At 57.3% G+C, this 23,728-nt stretch overlaps 1 protein-coding gene and 1 long non-coding RNA gene across 4 annotated transcripts in view; both read right to left on the minus strand.

Annotated features, from left to right (window-relative positions):
* Positions 1 to 23,728, minus strand: part of PPP3CA (protein phosphatase 3 catalytic subunit alpha) — a 108,164-nt gene that overhangs the window by 8,516 nt on the left and 75,920 nt on the right. For all 3 annotated transcript variants that reach the window (XM_060186351.1, XM_060186350.1, XM_060186352.1), the window contains exons 3-12: positions 21,587 to 21,711; positions 18,800 to 18,911; positions 16,206 to 16,351; positions 12,493 to 12,632; positions 12,112 to 12,189; positions 8,010 to 8,104; positions 4,114 to 4,239; positions 3,643 to 3,717; positions 1,114 to 1,198; positions 233 to 330 (exon numbers count right to left, since the gene is read on the minus strand). In XM_060186351.1, coding sequence (XP_060042334.1) covers positions 233 to 330; positions 1,114 to 1,198; positions 3,643 to 3,717; positions 4,114 to 4,239; positions 8,010 to 8,104; positions 12,112 to 12,189; positions 12,493 to 12,632; positions 16,206 to 16,351; positions 18,800 to 18,911; positions 21,587 to 21,711 — 1,080 coding nt within the window. The remainder of the gene's footprint in view (positions 1 to 232; positions 331 to 1,113; positions 1,199 to 3,642; positions 3,718 to 4,113; positions 4,240 to 8,009; positions 8,105 to 12,111; positions 12,190 to 12,492; positions 12,633 to 16,205; positions 16,352 to 18,799; positions 18,912 to 21,586; positions 21,712 to 23,728) is intronic.
* On the minus strand, positions 10,942 to 11,288 carry LOC132537062 (uncharacterized). Its single transcript, XR_009548569.1, has 3 exons — positions 11,239 to 11,288; positions 11,047 to 11,078; positions 10,942 to 11,014 (listed from the first exon to the last, which is right to left on the minus strand). It is a non-coding gene; the product is annotated as an uncharacterized LOC132537062 (long non-coding RNA).

Consider the following 23,728-nt stretch of genomic DNA (forward strand, 5'->3'; position numbering starts at 1 on the left):
GTGGGGGATGGGGTACAGAGTATGGGACGTGGGGTGTGGGGTACAGGGTGCAGGCTGTGGGGTGCAGGGTTCAGGCTGCAGGCTGTGGGGAGGGTAGGCCCTGCTCCATCCCTGCCTGTGCCCATGGCTGCAGGGGCCGGCCCGCTGGCTCTGAGGGGTCCTGTTGTCCTCTGCAGACAGAGCTGTGGGTGCTTCCTCCCTCTGCCCCCCCACCCTGCCTGCCCCCACTTACCGCTCTGCAGTGTCTGCTTCCCGCCCGAGAGCACCCCGCTGGGGAGCATGCCTGTGGGCGTGAGCCCTTTCAGTGTCAGCACGCTCTCACTCTCCTCTCTGCAAGGAAGGAGGAGTCAGCAGGAGGGGGGTGCCCTGCCCCAGCCCCACAGCTCACAATTCAGCACCCAGCACCACTCCCACCCAGCAGACTGAGTGAGGAGGGTGCTGGGACCCACAGCCCCTCCAACTCCAGCAGCAGCAGGAGGCTGAGGCTGATTTGACTGGGAGGGAGACAGCATGGAGGGGCTTCCCGTGCTGTGAGGACGACCACTGTGCAAGGGCCTGTGTGTCTCTGTGCGTGTGTGCTTGTGTGTGTATGAGTGTGTCTCTGTGAGTGTGTGCTTGTGTCCATGTGTGAGTGTGTGTGCTTGTGTGTGAGTGTGTGTAAGAGTGTGAGTGTGTGTGCCTGTGTGTGCTTGTGTCCATGTGTGAGTGTGTGTTTCTGTGTGTGGGGAGTGTGTGTATGAGTGTGTCTCTGTGAGTGTGTGTGTTTGTGTCCATATGTGTGTGAGTCTGTGTGTGGGGAGTGTGTGTACGAGTGTGTCTGTGTGTGAGTGTGTGTGCTTGTGTCCATGTGTGAGAGTGTGTGTCCATGTTCTGGGCAGCACTGGCAGCTGGTACTGAGGGGTATTCAGCAGAGGGACAGACATGGGGCCGGTCCTCTCAGAAGTTTCCTGCAGAAATCACTTGCGAGCCTGAGTGGGACTCAGACAGTGAGGCTGTTCTGCTCCTGAGGAGAGCAGGGGGGCAGCACCTGGTTCCAGGCTACTGTCTGAGGGACACAGCCCTGGGCTGGTGGCTGGGGGTGACACAGCCCCAGGGAAGGGGATGGGGACCCACCTGAGCACTGAGAACACCCTGGCCATCTTGCCAATGGCACGGATTTTGTTCCTGATCACCTCCTTCCGGGCTGCGGCGGTGGCACCTGTATGGAGACAGAGATGGTCAGCGGCTGTGTGTCCATCCGGCAGCTGCTCTGAGGTGCACAGGAGAGCACAGTCAGGCCCCCAGTCCCCACCCAAGACCCACCTGTGAATCAGGCTTTCCTGAGGCTTCCAGGGCAGGGTTCAAGGGCTCAGAGGATCAGGGCTCAGGACTGAGGGGCTTAGGGGCTCAAGGCTCAAGACTCAGGGATCAGAGGCTCAGGGGCTCAGGGGCTCAGGGATCAGGGCTCAGGAGCTCAGGGTTTCAGGGGCTCAGGGGCTCAGGGCTCAGGGGCTCAGGGCTCAGGACTCAGGCCTCAGGGGCTCAGGACTCAGGACTCAGGGGCTCAGGACTCAGGACTCAGGGGCTTAGGGACTCAGGGCTCAGGGGCTCAGGGCTCAGGGGCTCAGGGCTCAGGGGCTCAGGACTCAGGGCTCAGGACTCAGGGCTCAGGGGCTCAGGGGCTCAGGACTCAGGGGCTCAGGGACTCAGGGCTCAGGACTCAGGGGCTCAGGGGCTCAGGGTTCAGGGCTCAGGGGCTCAGGGCTCAGGGGCTCAGGGCTCAGGGCTCAGGGTCTCAGGACTCAGGGGCTCAGGACTCAGGGCTCAGGGTCTCAGGACTCAGGGGCTCAGGACTCAGGGCTCAGGGCTCAGGGACTCAGGGCTCAGGGACTCAGGGCTCAGGGTTCAGGGCTCAGGGCTCAGGACTCAGGGACTCAGGGGCTCAGGGACTCAGGACTCAGGGCTCAGGGCTCAGGGACTCAGGGCTCAGGGCTCAGGGACTCAGGGCTCAGGACTCAGGGGCTCAGGGGCTCAGGACTCAGGGCTCAGGGGCTCAGGGCTCAGGGGCTCTGGGCTCAGGGGCTCAGGGGCTCAGGACTCAGGGGCTCACGGGCTCAGGGCTCAGGACTCAGGGACTCAGGGGCTCAGGGACTCAGGACTCAGGGCTCAGGGCTCAGGGTTCAGGGCTCAGGGGCTCAGGGGCTCAGGGCTCAGGGACTCAGGGCTCAGGGACTCAGGGACTCAGGGTTCAGGGCTCAGGGGCCTCGGGCTCAGGGCTCAGGGTCCTCGGACTCAGGGTTCAGGGCTCAGGGGCTCAGGGGCTCAGGGCTCAGGGCTCAGGGGCTCAGGGTTCAGGGCTCAGGATTCAGGGGCTCAGGGTTCAGGACTCAGGGGCTCAGGGCTCAGGACTCAGGGCTCAGGGCTCAGGGGCTCAGGACTCAGGACTCAGGGCTCAGGGACTCAGGGCTCAGGGGCTCAGGGCTCAGGGATTCAGGGCTCAGGACTCAGGGCTCAGGGACTCAGGGCTCAGGGCTCAAGGCTCAGGGCTCAGGGACTCAGGGCTCAGGGCTCAGGGCTCAGGGACTCAGGGGTCTGGGACTCAGGGCTCAGGGACTCAGGGCTCAACGACTCAGGACTCGGGGTTCAGGGCTCAGGACTCAGGACTCAGGGACTCAGGACTCAGGGACTCAGGGCTCAGGTCTCAGGGCTCAGGGCTCAGGGACTCAGGGCTCAGGACTCAGGGCTCAGGGGCTCAGGGCTCAGGGTTCAGGGGCTCAGGGTCTCAGGGTCTCAGGGACTCAGGGACTCAGGGACTCAGGACTCAGGGCTCAGGGCTCAGGGCTCAGGGTTAAGGGGTTCAGGGTTCAGGGGCTCAGGGTTCAGGGGCTCCAGGCTCAGGGGCCTAGGGTTTAGGGGCTCAGGGCTCAGGGGCTCAGGGCTCAAGACTCAGGGGCTCAGGGCTCATGGTTCAGGGGCTCAGGGTTCAGGTGCTCAGGGGCTCAGGGTTCAGGTGCTCAGGGGCTCAGGGTTTAGGGGCTCAGGACTCAGGGGCTCAGGGTTCAGGGGCTCCGGGCTCAGGGGCTCAGGGTTCAGGGGCTCCGGGCTCAGGGTTCGCGGGCTCTGGGCTCAGGGTTTAGGGGCTCAGGGCTCAAGGCTCAGGGGCTCAAGGCTCAGGGCTCAGGGTTTCATGGGCTCAGGGGCTCAGGACTCAGGGGCTCAAGGCTCAGGGGCTCAGGGTTCAGGGGCTCAGGGTTCAGGGGCTCAGGGTTCAGGGTTTCATGGGCTCAGGGCTCAGGGGCTCAGGGTTCAGGGGCTTAAGGCTCAGGGGCTCAGGGTTCAGGGGCTCAGGGTTCAGGTGCTCCGGGGCTCTGGGCTCAGGACTGAGGGTCTCAGGGCTCAGTGGCTCAGGGCTGCTCAGGACTGAAGCTCTCAGTGGCTCAGGGCTCAGGTGCTGAGGGGCTCAAGACTCAGGATTCAGGGGCTCGGGGCTCAGGACACTGAAAGTGACAGGCTACTGGATGGAGGAGTGCATCTGTGGGACAGAGGTACCGGACATAGAGAAGCGGAGTATGTAAGCATGACCCCAGACATCCCTCCCAGGCTCCAGAAAGATGCCAGAGACAGACTGGCACCACAGAGTCTGCCCTCCTGCCTGCCTCTTACCATCAAAGCCATCCTCCTCGGACCCGAGTTCGTCATCCGAGCAGATGTTGAGGACGTTGACCAGCATCTCCGTGACTAGAGAGGAGGAGAGGAGGCATGAACTGGGCTTCTGGGGGGCCTGAGAGAGGACCCTGGACTCACAGGGCACTAGCTTTTATTTAAGGAAGAGGGGTGGGGAGGGACTATGAGAAAAGAAAAGAAAAGATGAGAGAGAGGGGGAGAGAGAGAGAGAGAGAGAGAGAGAGAGAGAGGGAGGAGAGACACTGCTCCACCACCCACGGAGCCATCTGTGGCATTCTCAGGTGGTGCCGGGTCAGATGCAGTGTTCACAGGGTCAGGGGTGCTCTCCCCGTGGGCTGTCCCAGGCCATCCTCCCTGCCTGTCCCTGTTCTGGCCACGGCCCCCACCCCCGTGCTTAGGCTAAGTCTCCCCAGGACAAGCCCCCTTGTCCATGCCTCGGGACGCCCTCACCTTTCTCCCCGACGAAGGGCAGAGACCAAGTGAAGACGTCCATAAAGTTGGGCAGCCAGTAGGGGTGAGGCGAGCAGTTGAACTGCCGGATGTTCATGACGTTGTTCTCGTACTTGAGCACGGCGGCTGTGGGCACAGGAGGGGAGGTGAGCGCAGGAACATGGGGACCAGCACAGGACAGAGGAGGTGAGAAGCACAGTGCTCAGACCCTGCCCGCAGGGCCTAGTGACCAGGGCATCCATCCCTAACTGCCAGGCCCTGAGGCACAGAGTCCTGGGTGGTGAAGGCTCCCTTGGAGAGACCCAGTCCCCGCAGTGTCCAGTGATGGCCCCTTAGAGAGGACCCCACATCTGGGACACCTCTTCACACCTGAAGCATCTCTTCAGAGCCTCCTCACACCAAGGCATCGTGGGCGGACTTCTGGGAGGCATGGTCACGGAGCTTCAGCAGATGGGGAGACGCTCCCCAAACAACAAAGGTCAGCAGCTAGTGAGCCGAGCAAACCTCATCAAACTGCAGCTGCGACACCAAGTCACAGGTGCCGCCATGACGCCACCCTGGGCAGACGGCCTCACCCACGTGTCCTGGAGCCTCCCCTCCCCAGAGCCCTGCCCCACTCGGGACAGACAGACACAGGCTGGGGGTGTGGGTCCACCTGCCAACACCCATGTCCAGCGGAGAAGCGATGACAGAAGCCAGAACTCCCACTTCTGCTCCCCATAAAAAACTTTGATCCATCCTCCCAGAGGGGGAGAAGTGTTAGGGGAAGATGCCCAGAGGACTCTGAATACCAACTCCATCAGGACCTGAAATGTCTGTCACCAGGAATCTTGTTTTTCTACTGTCACTGAAAGGGAAGTGAGTCTGCAAAACAGCAGAGGAAGCCAGGCAGGGTTTCTCTCATCCAACACCAAAGCCACCCTCCCCTCCGCGCCCCCATCCCTATGAATTCTGAATGCCTAAATTCGGGCCCTCACTACTATAAAAACTTGACTTTGAGGAAGGCACTCATAGCTGAAAAGGCTTTAACTTTTGCCAGAATCTACAGCGAGAAGTGAAGTAGGGGGCAAACCCAGACAGAGAGAGGCCCTGCCTGCAAGCAGGTGAGGCTGGTCCGCAGGCCCAGCTCCCTCAGCCTGGCCCGTAATCCCCTGAGCCTCCTGTGTATTACTCTCATTACAGCAGAAACAACTGCTCTCAAAGTGGGCTTCTCCCATCTCTGTTCTGAAAAGAAGGCCAGGCCAGGGAGGCAGCACACGCAGACGGGGTGATGCTTTGCCAGGGGTGAGACTGGGGTTTGAGCCCGTATCCCACCGCACTGGAGGGAGCTTCTGGAGCTGCCCACCCCCCGCCTCTCTGTCTCTACCTTAAAAAGTAAAAGAAGAGGAGTCAGGCGGTGGCGCAGCGGGTTAAGCGCACGTGGCGCAGACAGCTGCAGACCTGCTTCACCTGTGGGTACGGGGGGGGGGGCTTCATGAATGGGGGAGCAGGGCTGCAGGTGTCTCTCTGTCTCTCCCTATCTCTCCCCTCCTCTCAATTTATCTCTGTCTCTATCCAATAAAATGACGGGGAAAAAATGTCTCCCAGGCTCTGCCCTGTGACCCCTGCCCCATGTCACCTCATGTGAACTAGTCGCTCACGGAATTTCATGTTTTTCTGCAATCAACACACATGTACCAGGGGCCGGGTGGTGGCACAGTGGGCAGTGTCACCATGTGCAAGGACCCAGGTTCGAGCCCCTGGTCCCCACCTGCAGGGGGAAGCTTCATGAGTGGTGAAGCAGGGCTGCAGGTGTTTCTCTCTCTCCCCTGTTCCCTCTCAATTTCTGTCCAATCGATACATAGTTAAGAAAGCTTAAAACATATATACATATATACATATATACACACATATATATGTCATAAGGGAACATGTGAACACATGAGTCTAACACAGTCCCAGATTTCTGGAAACTCACTGCCAGCACCTTCCACGTGCCTACCCCCTGTCCCTGCGTCCCCCTCACTCCCTGCCTCACGTCATCACGTGGAGGGAGCTGGGCCAGGCCTGGGTGGGGGATGGGGTCTCTGGGTGCTGGGGAACAAGTGCTGTCAAGTCTGCACCCCAGAATTATGCTGCAGCCTTAGTGGCCCTCCCCTCCTCTGCCACCCCGGCACCCATGGGCCCCGACTCAGGGCTGCTGCCCCAGACACAGAGCTTCTGGTCAGCTGTCACCATAGGCTGGGCGGCACTGGCTGTGGTGTGGGCAGCTGGGATCACCTCTGAGGATATAGCTCTGCGCAGCTGGTGCCCCCCAGACCCTCTGCACACCTGGGAGGTCTCCCCACACCTGGGGCATCTCCCCATACTTGGGGCATCTCAAATCTAGGGCCTGTCCTCACACCTGGGCATCTTCCCACACCTGAGACATCTCCCCACACCTGGGGCATCTCCCCACACCTGGGGTGTGTCTCCCCACACCTGGGGCATCTCCCCACACCTGGGGCATCTCCCCACACCTGGGCATCTCCCCACACCTGAGGCATCTCCCCACACCTGGGGCATCTCCCCACACCTGGGGCATCTCCCCACACTTGGGAGGTCTCCCCACACCTGAGGCGTCCCCCACACCTGGGGCATCTCCCCACACCTGAGACATCTATCTCCCCACACCTGGGGCATCTCTCCACACCTAGGACATCTCCCCACACCTGGGGCATCTCTCCACACCTGGGGCGTCTCCCCACACCTGAGGCGTCTCCCCACACCTGAGACATCTCCCCACACCTGGGGCGTCTTCCCACACCTGGGAGGTCTCCCACACCTGGGGCATCTCCTTATACCTGGGAGGTCTCCCCACACCTGAGGTGTCTCCCCACACCTGAGACATCTCCCCACACCTGGGGCGTCTCCCCACACCTGGGGCATCTCCCCACACCTGGGAGGTCTCCCCACACCTGAGGCGTCTCCCCATACCTGAGGCATCTCCCCACACCTGAGGCATCTCCCCACACCTGAGGCGTCTCCCCACACCTGAGGCATCTCACCACACCTGAGGTGTCTCTCCACACCTGAGGCATCTCCCCACACCTGAGGCATCTCCCCACACCTGAGGCGTCTCCCCACACCTGAGGCATCTCACCACACCTGGGGCGTCTCCCCACACCAAGGGTCTCTCTCCACACCTGGAGCGTCTCCTCAAATCTAGGGCCTTTCCCCACAACTGGGTCACCTCCTCACACCCAGGACCCCTCCCTACTTCTGGGACACCTGGCATGTCTCCTCACCCCTGGGGTCATTCCTCACACCTGGGCCACCTCTTCATACCTGAGATGTCTCCTCACCCCCGGGGCCTCTCCTTACACCTGGGTCACCTCTTCACACCTGAGATGTCTCCTCACCCCTGGGGCCTCACACCTGAGCCACCTCCCTGCTCCCAAGCTCCCCCACCCCAGGCACAGGGGTCAGCATGGGGGTGTGGCTCACAGTCTCTGCGGAGTGACCTTGGGGACGCAGCGGCCGGGTGCACACAGCAGCCCGCCCTCTGCTCCTCAGGAAGGCTTCCTGGGGACTCCCTTGCACAGGAGGCTCCGGCACAACCGGCTGGTGGCTTCCGCCCAGAGCATCTCTGTGCTGACCCACCGACCCCACCGACCCGCTGACTGGGTAAGCGGCCACTCCCCGTGCGGCCTCCCCTCTGCGCCGGGACCCGGGGCCCTGCTTGGGGCTGCACTCCACCCGCCATCCAGCACACAGCTGGCTCCCGGGACAGAAAAGCAAACGGCAGGCACCCGTCACGGGTGGGGGTGGGAGGGCCTGGAGAGTAGCACCCGCCTCCCAGGGATGTGGGCGAGTAAGAGCGTCCCATTGAAAGCCGGGTGGGGAGGCTGGGCACTGGGGGCGGCAGGGGCACCCACCTTTGTTGTTGTACACATCTAAGTAATTGGGCGCCGAGAAGATGGTGATGAGGGACGGGAAGCCTGTGGTCTGGCTCTTCCTGTACATCCGGTACCTGCAATGGCGGCCTGGTCAGGTCAATGCACCAGGCCCAGTATGGCCTGCTCTTTTCCCCCTTTCTTTCAGATAAAAACAGAGAGAACGTGAGAGGGGAAAAGGAGATAGAAAGGGAGAGAGACTGAGAGATTCCTGCTCCACTGCTCTTGAAGCTTCCTCCCTGCAGGTGGGGAGCAGGGGCTCGAACCCGGGTCCTGGCACACTGTAAGGTGCAGTGCGCTCAACCAGGTGTGCCCCCGCCGGGCCCTAGCACCTGCCCTTCAGAAGTTTCCTGATGGTTTTTATTTGAGAGATACGCAGTCTGTGGCCAGTCGCCAAGCTGACGGCCTCGTGTCCTGCTTTGAGACAGGCCTTCCCCTGGACAAGGTGGCTTCTCTGTGTAAGGACGCCTGCTGGAAACTGCCGGGCTTTGGGAAGGACTCCACACAGTTTCTGTCTGTGGAGCTGGTCTGCCGCCCCGTGGGGCTGGTGCCCACAGGTCAGAGGCTGTGTTTCAGTTGTGCAGCATCCAGTAGGCAGGAAGCTCAGTTCATCTGCAGCTCCAGCCAGGGGGGGGACCCGGCGCACGAGCTCTCACTCAGGTGAGAGAGATGCAGCAGAACGGGCGCCCATGCAAGCTGGGGACACCTAGCAAGAGATGTGCTTGGGCGCCTCATGGAAACGGGCCTGTTCAAAGTGCAAGGAACCCAGCTGAAGGTGCACTGTGACAAGTGAGAAGATCCGCATGGAATGCAGCTGCCTCAGCTGAAGAACCCAGGCAGGAAAAGGATGGCGGGGGACCTAGTGGGGGCTGTGGTGTTGTGTGGGAAACTGGGAGACGTGATGCATGCACAGGCTATTGTACTCACTGTCGACTGTAAAATGTCAACCCCCCAATAAATTAAAAAAAGAAGAATCTAGGAAAAGTGCAGCTGTTGCAGCTAGCAGGCCTCCGGAGGCTCAGTGCGGCCCGAGTGAGAAGAGACCCGCTAACAGGCGCGTGTGCAGGCCAGCCGAGACCAAGGAGATGGGCACTTGTTCAAGTGAGGAAAAATCCAACAGGACAGGGGCTGGGGGGGGGGGGGAGTTGGGAGGGTGGGAGGAGGTAGTAGGTAGGATAATGGTTCTGCAAAAAGATTCTCATACCTGAGGCTCCAAAATCCCAGGCTTAATCCCCCCACCCCCCATCATAAGCCAGAGCTGATTTAGTGCTCTGGAAAAAAATAAAAATCCAGCAAAGCAAGTCGTGGCTGCTCAAGTGAGAAAGTTCCAGCAGGGGCTGGGCGGTAGTGCATGGTTTTAGGTGGGCTCGCACAAGGATCCCAGTCTGAGCCCCTGGCTCCCCAGACGCGGGGGGTTGCTTCACAAGTGGAGAAACAGGTTGGCAGATGTATCTTTTTTTATTCCCCTTTTCTCTCAATTTCTCTTTGTCCTATCCTATTAAAAAAAAAAGATTCACAATGCCAGCACTGAGGCCCAATGATAACGCTGGAAGGAAAAAAGAAAGAAAGAAAAAAAAAAAGAAAGAGAAAAGAAGGAAGAAAATTCTAACAAGGAAAACAGTGCCTGTGCAAACTTTAAAGAAGCCCTATCAGAACCCGGCTTCAGAAAGAAAACTGCTCAGTCACAGACAGCGAGCTGCCATGTACCAGCTCTAACCAGGGCTCCAGCTGCCTCACACCTGCTCTACCCAGGGCTCCAGCTGCCACACACCTGCTCTATCCAGGGCTCCAGCTGCCACACACCTGCTCTATCCAGGCTTCCAGCTGCCACACACCTGCTCTATCCAGGATTCCAGCTGCCTCACACCTGCTCTATCCAGGCTTCCAGCTGCCTCACACCTGCTCTAGCCAGGGCTCCAGCTGTCACACACCTGCTCTATCCAGGCTTCCAGCTGCCTCAGACCTGTTCTATCCAGGCTTCCAGCTGTCACACACCTGCTCTATCCAGGCTTCCAGCTGTCACACACCTGCTCAATCTAGGGCTCCAGCTGCCACACACCTGCTCCATCCAGGGCTCCAGCTGCCACACACCTGCTCTATCCAGGGCTCCAGCTGCCTCACACCTGCTCTATCCAGGGCTCCAGCTGTCACACACCTGCTCTAACCAGGGCTCCAGCTGCCACACACCTGCTCTATCCAGGGCTCCAGCTGCCTCACACCTGCTCTATCCAGGCTTCCAGCTGCCTCACACCTGCTCTAGCCAGGGCTCCAGCTGTCACACACCTGCTCTATCCAGGCTTCCAGCTGCCTCAGACCTGCTCTATCCAGGCTTCCAGCTGTCACACACCTGCTCTATCCAGGGCTCCAGCTGCCTCACACCTGCTCTATCCAGGCTTCCAGCTGTCACACACCTGCTCTATCCAGGCTTCCAGCTGCCACACACCTGCTCTATCCAGGCTTCCAGCTGCCACACACCTGCTCTATCCAGGCTTCCAGCTGCCTCACACCTGCTCTAGCCAAGGCTCCAGCTGCCACACACCTGCTCAATCTAGGGCTCCAGCTGCCACACACCTGCTCTATCCAGGGCTCCAGCTGCCACACACCTGCTCTATCCAGGGCTCCAGCTGCCTCACACCTGCTCTATCCAGGGCTCCAGCTGTCACACACCTGCTCTAACCAGGGCTCCAGCTGCCACACACCTGCTCTATCCAGGGCTCCAGCTGCCACACACCTGCTCTATCCAGGGTTCCAGCTGCCACACACCTGCTCTAACCAGGGCTCCTGCTGCCACACACCTGCTCTATCCAGGGCTCCAGCTGCCTCACACCTGCTCTAACCAGGGCTCCTGCTGCCACACACCTGCTCTATCCAGGGCTCCAGCTGCCTCACACCTGCTCTATCCAGGGCTCCAGCTGCCTCACACCTGCTCTAGCCAGGGCTCCAGCTGCCTCACACCTGCTCTATCCAGGGCTCCAGCTGCCACACACCTGCTCTATCCCGGCTTCCAGCTGCCACACACCTGCTCTATCCAGGCTTCCAGCTGCCACACACCTGCTCTATCCAGGCTTCCAGCTGTCACACACCTGCTCTATCCAGGCTTCCAGCTGTCACACACCTGCTCTATCCAGGCTTCCAGCTGTCACACACCTGCTCTATCCAGGCTTCCAGCTGTCACACACCTGCTCTATCCAGGGCTCCAGCTGCCTCACACCTGCTCTAGCCAGGGTTCCAGCTGCCTCACACCTGCTCTATCCAGGGCTCCAGCTGCTACACACCTTCTCTATCCAGGGCTCCAGCTGCCTCACACCTGCTCTGTCCAGGGCTCCAGCTGCCACACACCTGCTCTATCCAGGGCTCCTGCTGCCTCACACCTGCTCTATCCAGGGCTCCAGCTGCCTCACACCTGCTCTATCCAGGCTTCTAGCTGTCACACACCTGCTCTATCCAGGGCTCCAGCTGCCTCACACCTGCTCTATCCAGGTATCCAGCTGCCACACACCTGCTCTATCCAGGGCTCCAGCTGTCACACACCTGCTCTATCCAGGGCTCCAGCTGTCACACACCTGCTCTATCCAGGCTTCCAGCTGCCACACACCTGCTCTAACCAGGCTTCCAGCTGTCACACACCTGCTCTATCCAGGGTTCCAGCTGCCTCACACCTGCTCTAACCAGGGTTCCAGCTGCCTCACACCTGCTCTAACCAGGGTTCCAGCTGCCTCACACCTGCTCTGTCCAGGGCTCCAGCTGCCACACACCTGCTCTAACCAGGCTTCCAGTTGCCACACACCTGCTCTAGCCAAGGCTCCAGCTGCCACACACTTGCTCTATCCAGGCCTCCAGCTGCCTCACACCTGCTCTTCAGTGGTCCAGCTGCCATGCACCTGTTTTAACTAGGGTTCCTGCTACAATGCTCTTGGCTAACTAGGGTGCCTGCTAGAAGTCACCTGCTCTAACTAAGGTTCCATTACATTGCAACTGTTCAAACTGGAGAAGACGTTTTGCTGGGAGGGCAGTTCATCTCGCTGTCACTCCTAGGCCTTTCCCTTGGCACTGTGGCGGATGAGGGAACCTTGGTGCTACTTACCCTGCATCCTGGGCTTCATGTGCTCGGAGTATGGACAACAAATTATTGTGCTGCAGGAACTCACAGACCGCAGGGTAACTGCAAGACAAAGGCGTGTCACCCATGACAGACACAGGTGGCCCCACTCAAGAGTGTCACTGTGACAGACACTGGCAGCCCCAGCAGGAATGACCCCATGACAGACACAGGTGGCCCCACTCAAGAATGTCACTGTGACAGACACTGGTGGCCCTGGCAGGAATGTCCCCATGACAAACCCAAGCAGTCCCAGCAGGAATGTCCCCATAACAGACACTGGTGGCCCCACTCAAGAATGTCCCCGTGATAGACACTGGCAGCCCCGGCAGGAACGACCCCATGGCAGTGCTGGGCCCCGCTCACCTGTAGAAGTAGGAGCAGCCCCTGACAGTGTTGTGAGTGAAGTGCTCCTGCGTCTTCTCGTTCCCAAAGTCCTCCAGGGGGTCTGACCACAGGATGTCGCACATGGGCCCGTACGCAGGGGGCTCCTTGAACCGGTCTAACTGAGGAGAGCGGGAGACAGAGCAAGACACTCGTCACTGAGCACCACAGGAGGGACGGTTTGCAAAAGGTTTACGGATTACTTATGAGAGAACAAGCGACCAAGACTAGAGTCCTGCTCAGCCCTGGCTGGTGGTGGTGCTGGGGCTTGAACCTGGGGCCTCTGGGCCCAGGTGTCCAGGCTGCTGCTCTGAGTCTGTGTGCTGGAAGACACTGGGCCCTGGAAGAATAGCTTCTATTTTATCTTTGGGGACATCTCTGTGACAGTGTCACGAAGCTGGGGGTTTAGAAGTTTGGGGGGAGGGAGGACTGGGCAGTGGCACACCTATTATCAGGCACAAGGACCCAGGTTCATGCCCTCACTCCCCACCTGGGGTGCTTCATGAGCAGTGAAACAGGGCTGCAGGTACCTCTCTGTCTCTCCCCCCCATCTCAGTTTCTCTCTGTCTCTAGCCAATTAAAAATATTAATAAATCTTTTTTTTTTTTTTTTTAAGTCTGGGCGGGCACGGGAGGTGTGAGGGGTCTCTGTGGAAGAGGCCTCTGCTCTGTGACACTCTGGTACTGGGCCCGAGCACAGGCCGCAGTGCAGACCTGGATCCCACCGGCCGGCCCCCAGCCCACACAGCTGAGCTCGGCATTTCCCCCTAAGCCCTGGCACCAAACACGCTCTGTAGCTCTAGCTGCTGGGCAAGGCCACCTTTCAACGAGGAGGGCTGCGCTCAGGCACCACAGGCGGTATGACGACGGGAAGGACAGCTGACTGGCGCCTTCACAACACCCAGTTTCCTCGCGGCCACCCCAATGCAGCTGTAGTTAAAGGCTCCTTGATAAAGTCACAAGACACTAGAGGGCATCCCGACGTAAACAAACGCATGTGCACACCATAACGAAAAAGAAAACAGACAAACATGAGAAGTCCTTAGGGACTGATGCTCCTAAGATTCCATGCTTTTACTATTCAGACTCTTAGGACCCAGTGCTTTAATCTCAAGACGACTCACGCCAGCAGGTGCCCATACATAAAGCTGACAGCTAATTAAACTCTCCATTCTTTCTGGGGCATGAAAAGTGTTGTGAATAATGGTTTTGCTACACACTGCTTTTTTTTTTTTTTTTTTTTTTGCCAGTGTCTGAAAAGATGAAGTGATATTTCACGTTTTCAACATTCAATGAGACAAGTCCCTCTATATTCCAACCATTGCCTTAGCCACAAAATATTCATTACAGACTTAGGCCTGTTTCAGGGATGTCAATAATTCACGCTTTCGGCTGATGGTTTGCTAAGGCAGCCAGAGTCCAGAATTCATTTGGAAAACTCACACACTGCATTCTCAAAGAGCATACAGTCGACACCGAGACTAAATAAGTACAGAATTAGCTCCGTGTGAACTAAGCTTTCCTGTCCTGCCGTGGCAAAGTGCAGACCTGGAATCTGTAGGCCCTGTGCGGTCAGTAGGCACGTGGACACAGAACATTTTTTCACTTTTTCTTTTTTTAATTTTTTAATAATATTTATTGATTCCCTTTTGTTGCCCTTGTTGTTTTATTGTTGTAGTTATTATTGTTGTTGTCGTTGGATAGGACAGAGAGAAATGGAGAGAGGAGGGGAAGACAGAGAGGGGGAGAGAAAGACAGACACCTGCAGACCTGCTTCACCGCCTGTGAAGCGACTCCCCTGCAGGTGGGGAGCCGGGGGCTCGAACCGGGATCTTTGCGGCACATTGGCTTAACCCGCTAGACACACCAGGATGCATATCCTAGACTCTGCAGAGGTCACTTACAAATCGATTTAGCTTCCAACCAAGAGCTCAGCTTCTTTCTTTCTTTCTTTCTTTCTTTCTTTCTTTCTTTCTTTCTTTCTTTCTTTCTTTCTTTTTTTCTTTCTTTCTTTTTTTTAATTTATTTATTTATGAGAAAGATAGGAGGAGAGAGAGAAAGAGCCAGACATCACTCTGGTACATGTGCTGCCGGGGATTGAACTCGGGACCTCATGCTTGAGAATCCAACGCTTTATCCACTGCGCCACCTCCCGGACCACAAGAGCTCAGTTTCTTATCTGTAGAACACACGCGAGACCTTCAGGCAGAAGGGGGGGACCTCTGACCCTGAGGCCAGGGCCTCGACCCTGTCCCTGCAGCACTGTAAGCACTGAGCAACCCCCAGAGCTGGACCCCAGGAAGAGAGTGCCATGGCGACTCCTGGGACGAGGAGAGGGGCCTGCAGTGCATCCAGGTGTCGGTGCCCTGTTTATTTTGAACATGATGATCGCGTTTTCCTTCTGATAGGGGGGTGAGCATCACGCGAACACTCGGACCTAATGGCGGAGGTCAGGCTGAATTTGAGCTTCCCTTGCCTACGTACAGTTAGACGACAACAACAATGAACCTTCACACTGAAGAGAACACGGAGGGGCCGGGACGGAGCTCTGGCGGCAGACGGGAGGAGGCATCTCCACCCAAGGCCCTGTGCCGTGTTCAAGCCGGGAGGATACCCCGGCAACGGTGTCCTGGACGGAGAGGGGCACTTCAGCAAGGCCAGCTCAGGGGGTCACGCCGGGGCCAGGGACCAGCCCACCTCTGAGGGTATTCGGCCACCAGCGCCGACAGGGCTTCTTACTGGGGTGCAGGGCGCTAACTGGATGCCTGGAGACAGACGTAGGGCATCTGGCCTCCCTATTTGATGCTGAGGCTGTGCAGAGAGGGGCTTGTCGGCGTTTCAACCACAGGACTGAGAGGTCTCGGGCAGGAGGTGTCCTGATTCCGGGTAAACAGAGGCCAGGGGGTGTGTTTGGAGCTGTGACACACTGAGCTGAGAGACAGCACGTGCATCTGGAGAGTCCAAGTCAGCAGGAACCCAGGTTTTGAGACTGTCAACAGTCATCTAGACCAATGTTACTGACAAACTTTTCCTGGAATAGTTATCTATAAATAATGAATAGCACGGTGGGGGTGGATAGCATAATGGTGATGCAAAGAGACTCTCATGCCTAAGGTTCCAAGGTCCCAGGTTCAACCCCTGCACTGCACCACCATAAGCCAGAGCTGAGCAGTGCTCTGGTAAAAAAAAAAAAAAAAAAAAAGAAAGAAAGTAACCGATAGCAGGCTGGGGAGATAGCACAGCAGTTCTACAATAAGACTGTCCTGCCTGAGGCTCTGAGGTCCAAGGTTCAGTCCCTCCACAACACCGTAAGCCAGAGCTGAGCAGGGTTCTGGACTCTCTTTCTCATTAAAATAAAAAGAATATTAAAAAAAATAGGCAAATAGGAAAAGATTTCTGCTCTTCCTTTTTTCCTTTCTCTTTCTTCTTTTCCTTTTTTTTTCTTTTCCCTCTCTCTCTCTCTCTCCCTCTGTTAGGATTTTTCATTGAGACTCTCCACCTACATGATCCCACTACTCTGGTGAACTCGTTTCCTCTCCTTTTTATTCTTCAGAGAGAGAGAGAGAGAGAGTGAGAGGGAGTGTGTGTGTGTGTGTGTGTGTGTGTGTGTGTGTGTGTGTGTAGGAGAGTACTGCACTGCTCTCCCATCTGGAGAGAATGCAGGGAGTCCCCGGGGTGAGGAGGGAGGGTGCCTACCTTCCTGATGTCGTCCAAGGTATTGATCTCGGGCGACAGGCCCCCGTGGACGCACAGAAACTGCTGGTTCATGAGGGCGGCCAGCGGCAGGCAGTCGAAGGCATCCATGCAGGCATCGTACACGTGCTCCGAGTACTTGATCTTACCTGCAAGAGGGGAGAGGCAGGAGGGGTGGGAGGGGAGGTGACTGTGGGCCTTCGGGGGTGGGCGCTGGCCCTGGCTGACCCACACCCTGCCCAGGGCCACTGGCTCCCAACACCAGACAGCACAGCCAGGTGACCACCACTATTGTCTGTCACCCTGGGGCTGCACTGCTTTGGAGACAGCTGGAGACACAGAGAGACAGAGACAGAGGGGGGAGAGCACAGCCTGAGGCTCCCTGGATGGTGAGGTCAGAGCCCGCCTGGCAGAGCAGGTGTGGTGCCCATGTTAAATCTGCTTCCACGTGGTGCCAGGGACAGGGGCAGGGCCTCCTGCGGGCTGAGAGAGAGAGAGAAGGGGACAGGGAGCAGGGGAACCCAGAGCACTGCCCCAGCAACCTGGGAGCTCACCCCCGTGTCACATATGGGGCCCCCTGAGATGCCAGGGCTTCACCCCAAGATATGGCACCTTTTTTTTATTTGCCTTCAGGGTTACTGCTGGGGCTCGGTGTCTGCACTACGAATCCACTGCTCCTGGAGGCCATTCCCCGCCCCCCTTTCTGTTGCCCTTGGTGTTTATCGTCGTTGGACAGGACAGAGAGAAATAGAGAGAGGGGGGAAGACAGAGAGGGGGAGAGAAAGACAGACACCTGCAGACCTGCTTCACTGCTTGTGAAGTGACTCGCTGCAGGTGGGGAGCCGGGGGCTCGAACCGGGATCCTGACGCCGGTCCCTGCGCTTAGCGCCACGTGCGCTTAACCCGCTGCGCCCCGGCCCGGCCCCCGATGTGGCTCCTTTTACAAGACACTTCTTTGTTTATTTTTAAAAGCATCTCATTTATTTATTGGATAGAGGCTGAGAGCAACTGAGAGCAAAGAGCGGGAGAGAGAGGGAGGGAGAGAGACAGAGACCCCTGCAGCCCTGCCTCACCACTCGTGAAGCTCTCCCCCTGCAGGCGGGGACCGGGGGCTGGAACTTGGTAACGCAAAGCACTCAGCCAGGTGTGCCGCTGCCTGGCTCCTCTTACAATATTTTCATCACTGTTATCGTCATTTGGGTGGTGCGGGGGGGCTCATACGCAGGGATGACCCTGTGGGCTGTTTTCCATCCTGACAGAGAGGGAGACGGTGCAATAGTAGAACCGCCCAGGCACTACGGCTCAGACCCAGGGCTGGACACCGAGTGAGGTGTGCGCTCTACTGGGCGTGCTTCTCCGGCTCCAGCTGCACAGGACCCTACGAGTGCCGCACACCTTTCTGCCTTCACCTGAGCTGTTCATCCTGACTGCGGCTGCAGAGACAGTTCAGTGGGAGACAGGACGCTGGCGCTTTCTTGCTACTTGTTAGAAAACCAGACGCAGGGAGCTGGGAAACCGGGGGGCCAGGCAGTGGTGCACCTGGCTAAGTGCACGCATCACCATGCTCAGGGACCCAGGTTTGAGCCCCCGGTCCCCATCTGCAGGGGGGAAGCTTCACGAGTGGGGAAGCAGGGCTGCAGGTGTCTCTCTCTCTCTCTCTCCCTCTCTATCTTCTCAATTTTTCTTTTAAAATATTTTAAGAATCTTTTTATTTAGTTATTGGATAGAGACAGAAAGAAATTAGGAGGGGAAAGAGAGAGAAGACAGAGACAGAGAGAAATTAGGGGGAGACAGAGAGACAGAGAGACACCTGCAGCCCTGCTTCACCACTCATGAAGCTCCCCCCCTGCAGGTGGGGTCTTCTCAAATTTTCTCTGCTCTATCAAGTGAAATAAATAAAAGTTTAAAAAACAAAAAGAGAAGAAGGGGGAGCTGAGAAACTGGGCGGGAGGGGCCATGGCTGCAGGGGCTCCCTGATAATCTCTCAGGCCAACAGAGGCGAGACGGCCAGGGTCCTGGCCTCACGGCACAGTGTCTCTTGGACCGAGGACGGGCGGCCACTGAGCCCTTGCCGCACAGACAGAGGGACGCGGTGAGGGCGATGCCGTTTGCACAGGTCACTCCTCGCACTGAAGTGTCGAGGCCCCTGGAGGCTGGGGCTCTGCCAGAACCAGCTCTCTGCCAGAGGGCAGAGGTCAAGGGCGGTGGCTATTTCAGAACGGGCTCCGTGGTGGAGCCCGTGCTCCAGCAGCCCCGTCTGGTGTCCTGGCACCACCTGGAAGGTGCCACTGCACCAGGGGAAGCTTTGGTGCTGCAGTCTCTCTCTCTGAATGAAGAAGGCTCAGGGGCTGTGAAAGTGTGCGTAGGCGCTACCCTTTTTCCTCCAAGGCCAACGGATGGATCCGCAGAGGCAACTTCTCTGCTTGTTCTACAGGCAGCATCTTGCCAGATCACTTGTAGAAGCGTACATTTTAAAGCAGCATGGAATGTGCTGCAGTTCCCACACGTGGACGGGCTGACGCAGTGACAGGGAGGTGCCACCTTTCAGGCCAGGTGACTGCTAAGGACAGGAGGGAAGCAGCTTGAGGTGTACTCACACTCTTGCTTGAACGTGAAATACTCTGTCAGGTGTCTGCATTCATGGTTCCCACGAAGTAAAAACAGCGTCTTGGGGTAGAGGATTTTCAAGGCCCACAAGTACAGCACACACTGAGGAGAAGACGGAGAGCAGGAGGGTGAGTGTCTCCTCCAGACCCAGCCTGGGGCTCCCGAAGGTGCGGGGCCAAGGGAGGACGACGGAGCTCTTCCGGCGATTTCCGAATTCTAGGCTCAAACCTGCTCAGGGAAGCCCAGCTCTGGCCTCAGTCGCCGTCTCCCAGCAGGGGCTCTCCCAGACCCTGGCGAGGCCAGGCCCCCACGTGGAGGCAGAGGAGGGTGCTGAGGGCAGCAGGGAGCCAGCCTCCCAGGCCACGCGCCACCCAGCCCTCAGCCTCCGCTGGCTGACACCTCCGCTGGCTCCGGCCAGAGACCTGCCTGAAGACCTGACCCTCCCCGGTGGGAGCCGAACCTCAAGGACACGGTCAGCATAGGAGGCCCAGGTCAGCCTTGAGGTCTGAGCAGGAGGCATATTCTCGGGGCTGGGGGGTGAGGGTCAGTGGGAGGCCCAGGCCTCAGGCTCAGTGGACAGACGTCAGGGGTCAGCCCAGGGCCTCGGAGTCAAGGAACAGGACCTCCGTGTGTGCACGTGCTGCAGGGCTACGTGACGCTGTCCAGCAGGGGGTTCCCTGGTGACCATGTGGGCAGGGGCACGCCCGAGCCAGGCCTGACCTGTCACCCGCCCTCCCCGTGGGCTTCTGCACATCCTTGCCCGCAGGAACCGGGCACGGTTCACTGTGCAGACACTCAGTGACACCACCAAGCAGGGCACGGCCAGCCCCGCCAGCCCTGCCCCAGTAGGCCCTTCTCCCCTGGGTGCCACATGCCCCTGCCCCCAGGCCCCAGGCAGCACTGCTCGAGGGGCCCTCACACAGGGCTGAGGGCTCAGACCCCAGCATTTCACCCAGAGACACTTGGGAAAGTGGGGCTCAGAGCGTGGGGGTGTCCCAGGAGACCCCGTGATGTGCCACCAATAGGAGGCCACCTTCTCTGACACTGTGCTTGGGTTTCAAAAGGTGCATATTACTAAAAAACACTTAAAAAATGCCCACGGGGGCTGGGTGTAGGTGCACACAGTTGACACATCTATTAGTGGGGAGTCAGGAGGTAGCGCAGCAGGTTAAGCGCATGTGGCACAAAGCGCAAGGATGGGCATAAGGATCCTGGGTTCGAGCCCCGGCTCCCCACCTGCAGGGGAGTCGCTTCACAGGCGGTGAAGCAGGTCTGCAGGTGTCTGTCTTTCTCTCCCCCTCTCTGTCTTCACCTCCTCTCTCCATTTCTCTCTGTCCTATCCAACGACGACAACACTGATGGATGACAACAATAATAACCACAACAATAAAACAACACGGGCAACAAAAGGGAAAATAAATAAATAAGTAAATGTTTAAAAAAACACATCTATTAGCAGGCACAAGGAGCTGGGGACGCCTCACTCCCCACCTGTAGAAGGGAAGCTTTAGGAGAGGCAGAGCAGGGCTGCAGGTGGCTCTCTGTCTCTCTCCTTCTGCCTCCCTCCCCTCTCAACATCTCTATCCTATAATAAATAAATAAGTAACAAAACAGGAGAGATGGACAGATGGACGCTCACACGTGCACTAAGCAAATAGGCAAATGAAACTCATGGGACAGCTCTGGAAACAAAGGCTGCCTCGTGGGATGTACCATCCCTGTATTCAGCGAGACTTCACGACAGGCAATCAACAGCCTCAGACCTGACACTGGGGCCCCACCTCCCCTCTGGGGTGTCTCCGAAAAGGGCCCCTCTGCCGGCAGCTTCTCTCAGCTGAGGGCCGAGGTCTAACGCTCAGTCCTCGTCCAGCCACCTGCTCCCCGTTACGGTTACAGTGGCCCAGGGTGCAGGCACAGCCACCGAGGTACAGCCAAAGGGGCCAGCTGCCTTCCCTTCGGATGCAAGTTCCACTCCTGAGGCTGCCGTGGACAGGAGGTGGTGGGCAGCCTGGCTCAGGGGCCACCTTTCTCTTCTCAGTGAAGTCACCAAGGCCCAGCGGTCACAGGCTCTGGGGTCCTTGCCCAGGTCTGACTGTTCTTCCAACAGGAAACAAAATGACCTCACTTTGCAGAGGGGGGGCTGACTTGCACCCCAGCTGACCCCCCTTCTGTCCCTCCGGGAATCGGAGGCGGGAATCGGAGGCGGGGGTTGCGCACTGATGAAGTTTTCTGATCTCAGGCTTTCTGATACTTATTAGTCGAAATCTTACTGAACTGTAACTTTGTCTTGTGCTCGCAAAATACATGCTCCTTTGACTAATATACCGCAAAGCCTGTTGTTCAGGCTGTGTTCCTTACTACAAGAATCCTGGATATGCCAGAGATCTCTGCCCACAGGCCTGAGGGGGTCTTGCCACATGCATCATCTAGCACTCTGACGTCTGGCTGCTGCCCTGAGGGTCAGGAGATTGTGCCTGGGATAACTGGAATGAAGTCACTATCTTAAGGCATCAAAAGAGTAGACCTGACATAACGACATGTGGACAGTGACAGTTTTAAGCTCCCTTCCCTGATTTTTTCCCCTTAGAAATGTATTCTGACCTCTGCCTATGTGATGTATAACCACCTGCTGTTTGTACCTTAATAAGCACTCCTGTAGCTCGGGGTGGGGTGGGACACACTTGACCCCAGATGCCCAGGGCTATCCTCAGAGCAGGGAGTTGACCCTGGACTTGCTGGGACCAAGGCTCTGTCAGGGGGAGGGTGGGGGGACTTACCTCAATGCTGAAGTACCCTCTGTCAACATAGTCCCCCAGGAAGAGGTAGCGCGTGTTGGCAGGAGAACCTCCCACTTCAAACAGCTTCATCAAGTCGAAGAATTGTCCATGGATGTCGCCACACACTGAAAGAGGCAGAGACAGCTGGTTATGGGGACAGTGCTTCAAGGTGCTGAGTGAGCTAACAGGATTCCCAGCATCAGAGCTCACCCAGCCAGACCTGCACTTGCAGAAGAGGGAGGGGACACACAGATGCCATGTGTCGGGGGACCTGGGTCTGGGACAGGCCAGCTCGCTCACTCATTAATGGGAGACATGAAGGTATTAATAACTATAGAAAACCCTGCACCTGGGCAGACACCCTCACTAATGTGCCCTGGAGCCTCCCCTCCCCAGAGCCCTGCCCCACTAGGGACAGACAGACAGACACAGGCTGGGGGTGTGGATCCACCTGCCAGCACCCATGTCCAGCACAGAAGCAGTGACAGAAGCCAGAACTCCCACCTTCTGCTCCCCATAAAGAATTTGGCTACCAGAGGGGGAGAAATGTCAGGGGAAGATGCCCAGAGGGCTCTGAACCCCAACTCCATCAGGACCCGGAGAGAGAAGAGGAAAAAGGGACATTCGGAAGTATTAGTAGGTGTAGGTGTGGCTTAGAAAGAGAAGGCAGGACCGTAGAAGAAGTGAGCAAAGGGATATAAACATAGTTATGGAAATGACAGTCAGCACATTATCTGTGACCCTGGGAGAACCAGTGCAGTTTTTAATAGAGGGGATGGGGACACAGACTCTGGGGGTGGGAACAGTGTGGAATTATACCCCTATTGTAATTTTTAAAATGGATATTAAATCACTAATAAAAAAACTGATAGAGAAAAGCAAGGTAGTTGATGAAAAATACAGTTGGCGGCCATCTCCCCTCCTCCCAGCACACAGGGGGCTTCTTCCTGCTATCACCCAAGTGGCCTTGGTGGGTGGCCTTAGGGTCTGTTCCTCCTGGCCTAGAGTCTGCTGACAACCCAGGGAAGGTGTACTCTCTGTACACACAGAAGAAACAGTCGCCTGTGAAGCTGCTTGCTGTGAGTGACTGTGGGAAGGTGGTCACTGTTAAAGGGCCAGCGCCATCGTGTGGACACCCAGCCTCAGGGGAGGGGGTTTCCGGCTCTCTGCCTGAGAACCCCGTAACAGAACGGCAATTCTCCCTTACCAGAACCACATGGACAGAGGTCTGAGAAGTAGCCCCCCGGGCAGGGTGCCTGCTTAGGCTCAAACCCAGGCACGACGTAGGAGGCTCCATAGCACTGGGGGAAGCTCTGGAGTTGTGTCTCTCTCTCCCTGTCTATTTCTCTCAGAAAAAGCTGGCCCAGAGTAGTGAGAATCGCTAATTCATGAGACCCCCAACACCTCACACACGTACTACACGTGGGCATCTCTCTCTCTCTCTCTTCCTCTCTGTGAGAATAGCTCAGACATGCTAGCACACACTTTAGAAAGTGAGTTTAAAGAAAATATTTTCTGGGAAGTGGTTCTGACAATGATTCGTTTCCAAGTCTGCCTAGTCACCCTTAAGTTACCATTCTGTTCATCTTTCCCTGTCACGGCCAGGGTTTCACTGCTCTGGGCTGAGATTTTCCAAAAAAAGGGACAGAAACAGAGAGATCATGGAAAAGACCCCACTGCCTGAAGTCTCCCAGCGTTAGGGGACAGGGACTTGAACCTGGGTCTCTCCTGCTTCAAGGCAGGTACCACCCCAGTGAGCTTTTTTTTCTTTTTAATTTTTTAAAAAATTATTTCTATTTATTGGTGGAGACATCTGGGAATCAAGAGAGAAGGGAGTGATAGGGAGAGAGACAGAGAGACACTTGTAAAGCTTTCCCCCTGCAGGTGAGGACCAGGGGCTTGAGCCCGGATCCTTGCTCATTGTAACAGGTGCGCTCACCCAGGTGCTCTACCACCCAGCCCCAAATATTTTACTTATGTATGTATTTTTTATTGTTGTAGTAGTTATTGTTGTTGTTATGACATTATTGTCGTTGGATAGGACAGAGAGAAATGGAGAGAGGAGGGGAAGACAGAGGGGGAGCCGGGGGGCTCGAACTGGGTTCCTTATGCCGGTCCTTGCACTTTGTGTCATGAAGCGAC

The sequence above is a fragment of the Erinaceus europaeus genome, chromosome 2 (assembly GCF_950295315.1).
Source record: "Erinaceus europaeus chromosome 2, mEriEur2.1, whole genome shotgun sequence".
NCBI lineage: Eukaryota > Metazoa > Chordata > Mammalia > Eulipotyphla > Erinaceidae > Erinaceus > Erinaceus europaeus.